The following is a 9,008-nucleotide window of genomic DNA, read 5'->3' as shown; positions in this document are numbered from 1 at the left end:
TGAAGGATTACTGTTTGTCTGATTGTTTTTAGTTAGCAACCCAATGCAGGCAAATGCTTTCGTAAATATAAAACTGCATGCTTAGATTCCATGTTAGTGTTAAATTACTAGAAGTTTTGGAAGTCTACTCTTAATTTCTAAAGCTATTTCATTGCTGATTTCACTGCAGTTTGCAAACTGGCTTTGGTCCATACACCACATTTTAAGTAGTACTGATCTAACAGATAAATCTCACTATTTTCCCAGCCACCTTATCAATTTCTGTGTTAATGGAGAGTCTTAGTTTGGAACATATACTGTATATTCTAACCCCACCTGCTACCTGAATAATGAATGATATTATAATCTTACTGGGCACCTAAATAATGGAGCATATTCTAAGACCAATGAAGCCCACAGACTGTATCTCATTGCCTTACTTCTTTTATCTTGTGAATTTCTTGGTCAGAGGAAGAGTGTATGGGCTAATGTGGCAGTGTACAGACATTCAATAGGACTATGGAGAATGGTGCTTGCAGCAAAACCAAAATCCATTTCCAGAATGTGGAACCGTTGTAGTAAGACAAATCGTTGACTAATGTATGACAAAAGGGATTCCAAAGTAAGAGACATGCTTTATACCAGGTCGCCTGCTAGTCCCCTGAGAGAAAATTGCCTCATAAAGACCTTAAAATTGGTCACTGTTGCAGGAAAATTGACTTTACAGCAATGGCACTGATCATCGGATTACGGCATTTCCCTTGCCCATTCCCTTGGTAAATCACATTATGCTGCACATTAAAACGCTTCACTTCTCCCAGCACTTGGAAGAAAATCCAATCTCTCTTCTATGTCTACAGGGCACTGAAGGTTTAAGGCCTTCGTCTCTCTCCAATTTTATTTCATGTCACTCTTTCCCTGGATTTGATCAGGATGCCCCATCCACCCCAACGCTCCAGCATAGCAAACTTTTAGCCTCTTGCTCCCTCTGCCGGTAGCACTATGAACATCCCTTTCACTCCCATCCCTTCCCGGTAAACCGCAGACGTTACCTCCAAAAAGTCGTCTCTCCCCACTAACACACAGACATAACTTTCCAATCAAGCTTCTTGTTTATTTTCTTCACTTACACCTAACACAAGCTACAATTATTTTATATTATCCTAAAATAATTAGTACAGAAATTGAAACAAAATGGAAATTCCATAGATCTACAGGGCTTTCAAATGCTCAGCTAGTTTTCTGAACAGAGTGGGAAGCAAAAGATCAAAAGGCATTCTTTGAGACCCAGTAAATAATAAAATACGCAAATGGTCGCATCCTCCCAAATCCCCTGAAATCAGCCCTCCTCTTTTCTTCCCAAAGGACAGTGGCTTTACCATTTTTCATACAAGAGTCACACCAATCAGAGGCCAGGCACCCCATGATCCCGCCTTGCGGCCTTTTATTAAATCAGAGCTGCCCCCGGCCTCAACCAGGGGCCGAGGCTTCTGAAGTACAGCAGCTGAGCTCGGGAACGGAGGCCCGTGCCTGCCTGAGAGTAGAGCTCCGGGGGCGGCTCAGGGTTCTGCACTGCCTGGCGCTCCCCAGGCCGTTACTCGAGTCTCGCTCCCGCCGGCAGCGTCTCTCAGGCCACCCCCGAGGGCTCATCTGGCCCCAGCGCGGCCGTTCAAACTGGCGGGTGTGCGCCTCCCGGGGTCCGCGGATCACTCCAGGGCTGCTTGGGCGCAGAGCCGTGGAAGGGTCTCAGCCCCCAAGGGGCCCAGCTTGCGAGTGAGCGCCCTCCTGCGCCCGCCGGTCTGAGCCTCGGCTGGACCCACGCTCCAGCCCTAGCCTGAAGCCGCGCTCTTCCCCGTCCATCCTTCCCGGATCTGGCTGCACCGCGTGAAAGACCCCGAAGTGCTCGGGCTCCAAGGCGGAGCCGCGACCACAAACCCAAGTTGAGTAAGGAATAGCGAAGGGCGAGGCGACGGAAGTGTGACCTCAACTCCCTGCCCTATCTTTCTGTCTGTCCATCTATCCATCCATCCATCCATCCACCTCTCCACCCCTCCGTCCGCCATCACCGCCTATCGCTGTATTTGGGGACCACAATTAGAAGTCCTTAATGAAACCTTTATCGGAACGCGTCTAACGGAAAACGCGCAATAGGACTTTTTCAGACGGAAAATATCTTAGAAAATAAATTCGGCTGTTGAGAACTAGTTTTGCTAACTATGTTAAATAGTGGACCTTTAAGTTGAATGAGCTAACGAGAAAGTTCCGTGGTTTTGACCAAAAAAAAAAAAAACAACTAAAGTCCTTTTATATTACACTGTATGTCAGGTATTACGTACTCATGTTTAAATATCAGCTAAAAAGGTACAACGGTCACGCAGTTTTGTTTTGTTTTCCAAAATCTTTTTGGGTGGTCCTCAAGAAAAAAAAAAAAAGTCTAGCCCAAGAGCAGTCCCTGTCCCCAATACCCGGACGTCGCCAAGCCCAGGAGCGGGAGGGGCCTGCTTTGAGGAGACCAGGAAGGAGGAAGGGAAAGTAGGGAAAGGGGCGGGGGGGAAAGTGACGGGAGCAGTGAGAGCCGGAAATGACTGGCTAGCGAGGAACCCAGGGGCACCCTGTCCGGCGGCGCTCTAGCTCCGGCGCCCTGTCTCTATGCTCCCCCTGCGTCTGGTCTATTTATTGTCGCGGGGAAGAAGCGGCCGCCCAGTACCCGGAACAACAAAGCGAGAAAGACGGAGCCCGAGCCTCGGGGGCTCCTAGCAACGGGCCGGGGCGGGAGTTCCATGGAGACTGGGGAGCGCGCCCGCCTCATCATCATCCTTGTCCTCCAGCTTATCCTTCGCGTCCGACGTAACCGGCAGCAGCGCTGCCGCCGCGTTCTCTGCCGCCGCCCCCTCTTCCCACGGTAACCCCGGAGGCGACCCTGGGCGGGGGGAGCGCGGGCGACTGGGCGGCCTGAGTGCCGGGGCTGGTGTGTGCGAGCCCGGCCGCGCTGCGGGTGGGAGGTGAGGGGGCGGACGACCGGAGGAGAGGAACTAAGGTGGGGGCACTTGGTCCCGGGGCCGAGGGAGGGTCCACTTCTTAGGAGGACAGGGTGATATTTGGGGAGCTCATCAGGGATAACGGCGTGGGGGCGGGGCGTCCGTGCCTTCGAGCGTTATCAGGCGGGGTGTAGCATAAGAAAAGAGGTATTTTTATTTTTCGTGTTAGCCACCCCGGGGAAGGCAGGAGAAGGGTGATTTCCCCATCTGCCTGTATGAAGCTCTCACCCGGAGGAAGAAGGATCGTGCAGAGATGCTAGGGGGTCCATTGCTTCCCGGAAAACTTCCAGCGGCCTGTGCCGCGGCGGGAAGGCTCCCGAGTAGCACCTTCGCCGGTTCCTGGTGCTGGCAATGCCCACAGCCCCGCTTTATTATTATTGTTATTAACCAAATTAGGTTTGATGAAGGGTCTGGAGCTAAGGAAGAAAAATGAATTGTGGGTAGGGCTAAGCAAGGATGAGAATTAGGATAAGCGCTTAATGATAGCCAGTAAGAGCCCTAAAAGTAAATGTGTTTCGGAATGACGGTTTTTCAGACTCCTTCTGCGGAGATGTGCATCTGCGGGCTCTGTCAGTGTGCTCATTGCAATAAGACTCACAGTGCAGCCAGTCCACATCTGTGAGCTCTCTGGCTGCATCTGTCACCTGCAGTTCCAAAGCGACACCAGCAGTTAACCAGCGTGGGTTTGTGTATTTAGGGTTAAGAACAGTGCTTTAAAATGGGCTCGAGGGAAAAAAAAAAAAAAAAAAGGAAACAAGCTTGGTGTGATTTTTGTGTGAAGACCCAATTACAGAATCCCTGAGAAAATTGAAAAAGAGAAATATAAGGAAAAATTTCAGCTATTGGAGCATAATCTGCTCTTAAAGTTTGAGAAAATGGCAGTTCATACAAATGGAGAAGGGACTTTTATCGCTATCTGTTCTGATGAATTATTCACAGTCGGCTAGTCCAGTTACATATTTATCAGCTTATATTACCTCTTTATGCTTTACATCTCTGTTTAATGGTTTTATACCTTCCCAAATCATTCCAGGTCAGTAACTGAGGTTTCCCTATGGCATACTGAAAAGGCTACATATATCTATTAGAGAATATAATTTTTGTGTCCAGTGAGAATAGAGCTCTTTTTATTAAATCGAGGATTAAAGATGAAAATAAAACTGATAAGTCATAGAAGCAATTATGTCAACCACAGCCTCTGTTTGTCTCCCACTTTTTTTTTTTTTTTTGTTAAGTCTGGCTTGTCTTAAAATGTGTCATCCTTATCGTCAGCCCCCTCTTTTCATATTCTCTGCCTTCAAAATCAGAAACTGTAATGGTCTGCTACTGAGTGTTCTTGATTGGTTGACTGGTACCGGAATAGAGCTTTTAACTCAGGCATTTTCATGGAATTGAGATGAATTGAGGTTCAGTGTCTCTTGTTAAAGGAAGTTCACGGATGTGCAAAGAGGTGGGCAGTTTCCTTTAATGGGAAGTATAAACATTGGGAAACTTAAAATTGCATTTTAGGACTCCTCAGTGGAAAAACACAGTATTGTCACCTTTAGGTTAAAGAATCAAGGATTGTTGTTTAATCTTTTCACAAAGCTGTTCTTCTGTGAAGGATATCCTGGGGGATGACCACACTCGAGGCTGTTGGCTGTTGTGTCCCAAGATTTTTATAGTGCCTATGAAACTTAGTATATTTCCTCAATCTCAGGGTTGCCATCATGCTGACTTAACCCAGACCTATTTGTGTTCACCTCTGTCCCTTCTGTGTTAGAGTGGGGGTCAAGCCCTATCTTCCATCTTTAGTAACAGTCCCAGTTTCTGCATTCCCTGCTCTTTACTATAACATTTTCAGTGTTCGGTGGTGTTTTAGTTTCTCTCCTTATTTAATCATGTCTCAATCAAAATGATTTTTTATGCTATTTGTATTATTTGTTTCTTATGGATTTTTCAACATATGTGGTTCGCCTATATATCTTTTTCATTAATGTTACTTTGTTGTATTTTCCTTCTGTATCCCTCCCCTTTATTTGGAGAATTGGAGTGGTCATGTCACATGTCTGTATTCATTCTATTTGTGCAATACAACAGGTTAAGAGCCTCATGCTGAGACTCAAAAGACTGTATTGAAATAAGGCATGTACAAAATGTTGTAACTTTGCCGAATTAAAGGTGTTTTTAGAAGTTCAAAGGGTAGTATTAAAACTCTAGACATAGTCACTTTTTTAAAGGTAAGACAGTATTGTTGATTTTACTGTGTGCTTTTAATTGAACCTAAGATTTTCATAATTCTTATTCTAAAAAAGTTTCCGTAACATCAGTCATTTCTGATTATTTTGCATGTGAATATTTGACTAAAATTACATTTTCCCAAATTTGAGGAAACAATTTCAGTGATTTCCACAAGTTTTTCTTTATGTGGAAAATTTTTGTCTCAAAATTTTTGTGGATATATGGTAGTTCCCTGTTTATCTGTGGTTTTGCTTCCCATGGTTTTAGTTATCCTTGGTCAACCATGATCTGGAAGCAGATGGTCCTCAAAATGTTAATAGTAGCTTAACACTAGGTCATAGTACCTACATCATTCATCTCACTTCATCTCAACACACAGACATTTTATCATCTCACATTATCACAAAAAGAAGGGTAAGTACAGTACATGAAGATATTTTGGGAGAGAGAAAGACCACATTTACGTAGCTTTTATTGCAGTATATTGTTACAGTTCTGTTTTATTATTGTTGTTAATCCCTTTCTGTGCTTAATTTATAAATTAAACTTTATCATAATTCTGTAGGAAAACTTAGTATATATAAGGTTTGGTATTACAGTTTCACGCATCCACTAGGGATCTTGGAACATATCTGCCACAGATGAAGGAGAACTACTATATACGTATATAAAATGTGCAGAATTTGCTTTAAAGTAGAACAAATACATGTGAAATATGCAACTGAATTTTTGAGAGTGTTATTTCTTACAATCTATCACATCATTTAAAATAAATGTTGTATAATCTAGTTGAGTGGGTATCAGTGTTTTTAGATGAAGGAGGTCTGTAATAATCTGATGATTGATTTCCTTCTGTTGCATCATCGACCATGTGATGAAATTATTATTGCTTTGAAAAATAAAATTATATTGATTTTAGAAGAATTTATAGTAGAGTATTTCTACAGTGTCTGTAACTGAAAACTTGTAGTGCTTTGAAAATTTAGCTGTGTTGTGACATTTGAATTGAAAAACAAGGATTTCCTGAAATTTATATTCATATCTGTTGCACCTTCAAGATGCCTGATGCCAAATCAGGTATGGACACCAGGATGAAAGATGTTTCTCTTCAGGTGTTTTTTGTGACCTTATAGATAGCAGAGAAACACTGTACCTGAATACCAAAACATGACACACAAATCTGAATTTTAAATCCTTTGTTACGTACTGCCTGGTGCTGTTGGTGTACAGATTTCGTCATGCCTGCTAAATTAGAGGTTTGTTGAGGATCAGGACTGTGAGTTGGCATCCTGTTGTGTATTAATGTCATGTAAGTGTGTGTGCATGTTTGAAGATTAACATGCTAATAAAAGGATATATATATATATATATATATATATATATATTTATTTATTTATTTTTCTTTCACTTCAGGAAGCTCTCTGGTAGATGAGGGCAGTCTTTCAGACATCTGATCTAATTAGTATTCTAATTCTTGATGCCTAAAATTTCAACTTTTTTATGCTGGCTACAAGTTAAAAGCAGCAAAAATTTCTCTGACATGATTAGGGCATGTTTTTTGTTTTTGTTTTGAAACCAATTCAGACAATAAAAATAATGGTTTACTGCCTAGAGTAGATGCAGTCTTTTCTCTTGTCCCCTGAATACCACCTTGGGAAGTTTCAAAAAGGAGAAAGAGTATATGCATGTTTGAGGTCTTTCCAGGCCATAGATGCAAATTTGACTTTTGATACAGCCTTTTATTAGGTAGGGAGATGGAATGTATGTATGTGTAATTGTGGAAAAACCACGATTCCAGAGGTATGTCATAAATGAAAAATAATCAGGTTATATCAGAAATTGTATTCATCTGGTTTCATCTTGCAACTGGTGATAAAATTCAAAGTTTGGTTTAAATGGCTTGTATTGTATGTGAGACATGCTGCTAGGGATCCTATTAAATGTTTAAAAAAATACACTAAGGTGATTTTGGGGACAGTTCAAATTGGCCTTCATGTAGGAGTCAATAGTGAAACTGTTTAAAATTTCACCAAGAAAATGCAGCACAAAAGTTTGGCTGGCAACTTTGACCACACAGAATTCATTCAATCAAGAGTACTGCAAATCAGAGTCAATGTTGTGTTTTCTTAGGACATGTGTGGGTGACCCTTAGTATTTTAAGTCGGAAATTTTTTATTAGTTAAATAGTTCCAAAGAATCATGTGCTAACCTCCTTTTGCCCATCAATTAGAGGTCTTTTCATTGTGAGGCAGAACATTTTTTATCAAAAACCTCAACCGCGTTATGGGGTTAATACTAGCACCATGCCTGTGGGGGATGCTGTGAGAGCTAAGTGTAAAGTACCAGAACAATGCTCAGCATAGTGAGCTAAAAAACTATGAGCTGGTCCTCCCAGCAGCGGTATTAGGCAGCACATTAAAGATGAACCGGCTGTATGCTTTGTTTCTTCCCTCTGGGGACTTTCTGTTAAAGCATTGGAATTCTTGATTTGCAATCACTGACTGTTGGACTCATCTCTGCCATTCGGGTTTGGCGGGGAAGAAAGCACTTTTTAAATTTTGAAGTATCACACAGGCATCTGGTTATCACTTAGGGCAGATGGACTAAGTAAAAAGAGACATCTCTGTTTCTTGGAAAAGGAAGGCCAACAAAGCCTGGTCTGGCACCACATTGCAGCTATTGAAATGCTATTACCCTGTGGACTTGACCGCTTATTTTGCTGTATGGTGCTTCTGAATAAAGGGAATAGACCCAATGGTTTCATTTAGCAGAATTCGTCTTTCTTTAGCGGGCACTATTTTTGCTCGTATAACCTGAAATGGTGGTAAACTTGAAACTTGTTGGTGTCTTTGTCAAGCCATTTAACTTGAGTTTTCTGTGTCACCATAAATGTTCTACATAGTAGCTTTCTTGTAATTTTAGAAGCAGCTGAAACTGCTGCTCTGCTCCAGTGATTCAGGTGGCTCAAGAGTGACTGCATACGATTGGAACAGTATTTGTTTATGGTAAGGCTGGCACCATATACCTAGGCTTACCTAATCAGGGGAATAACTTGATCATGGTGGCTTTGTTTAGGGGGTTATCGGAAAGGTTAACTTTTCATAGTTAAATCCAAGTGTTTTAGTTCAGTTATATGGGCATTTGAAACTGCTGACAGTTTCATTTATACACTGAATGGCAAACTGTTCTTTCCCATTTTGGCTAATATCCAGCTCTTGGATTTAGTTGATAGAATATTTTTATAAAATGTGTGTTACAGAAACATGCTATTAAAAATGTGTTTTACTTCAAATGTACAGGAGTAGAGTTTTATAACTCTTTCTTCCATGCTGTGCTGTTTTTGTTTGTTTTAGTTGGGTTTTATACTAAGAAAATTGGCCAGTATGCTTGTATTTGGAGATGTGGCTTTTGTTTTCCTGTTTAAAGAGAATGAAGTTTAGTTGATCTTGCTGATTTAGTTGATCTTGCTGATTTAGTTGCGTAGTCACTACACTGGCCAGATAGATTTTGAATTGATAGAGTACTGTTAACATTATTCCTATAGCCTTCATGAATTGTGGATCTGAAAAATAAGCAAAGAAATGGTCATGGCTATTTTACTGATATCTTTATAGATATGGATATAGAATATTGATGTATACATACACACTTAACCTATATCCTTTAGCTTTAGATATTCGAAGGACGAAAGTGGGAAATTTTTACAAAAACAGGTCTCTAGGGTGTCAGTATTGCCCAGAATAAAAGCCTGTTTTGAAATAAAAGTTTGAC

General features: G+C 41.7%; 1 protein-coding gene across 5 annotated transcripts in view; it reads left to right on the top strand.

Annotated features, from left to right (window-relative positions):
• The first annotated feature begins 1,439 nt into the window (after positions 1–1,439).
• Positions 1,440–9,008, top strand: part of TBPL1 (TATA-box binding protein like 1) — a 38,375-nt gene continuing 30,806 nt past the window's right edge. Inside the window, exons 1-2 of one of the 5 annotated variants that reach the window (XR_014311783.1) lie at positions 1,933–3,016; positions 8,160–8,242. Coding sequence is in view for 1 of the 5 variants with exons in the window: in XM_082730716.1 (XP_082586842.1) it covers positions 2,760–2,881 (122 nt within the window). In the remaining 4 variants the exon portion in view is untranslated. The other 4 variants (XM_082730714.1, XM_082730716.1, XM_082730712.1 and 1 more) reach the window with 4 other exon arrangements.

This window comes from Mustela nivalis (assembly GCF_964662115.1).
Source record: "Mustela nivalis genome assembly, chromosome: 5".
In the NCBI taxonomy this organism is placed as follows: domain Eukaryota; kingdom Metazoa; phylum Chordata; class Mammalia; order Carnivora; family Mustelidae; genus Mustela; species Mustela nivalis.
This window is presented reverse-complemented; position numbering and strand designations above follow the sequence as displayed.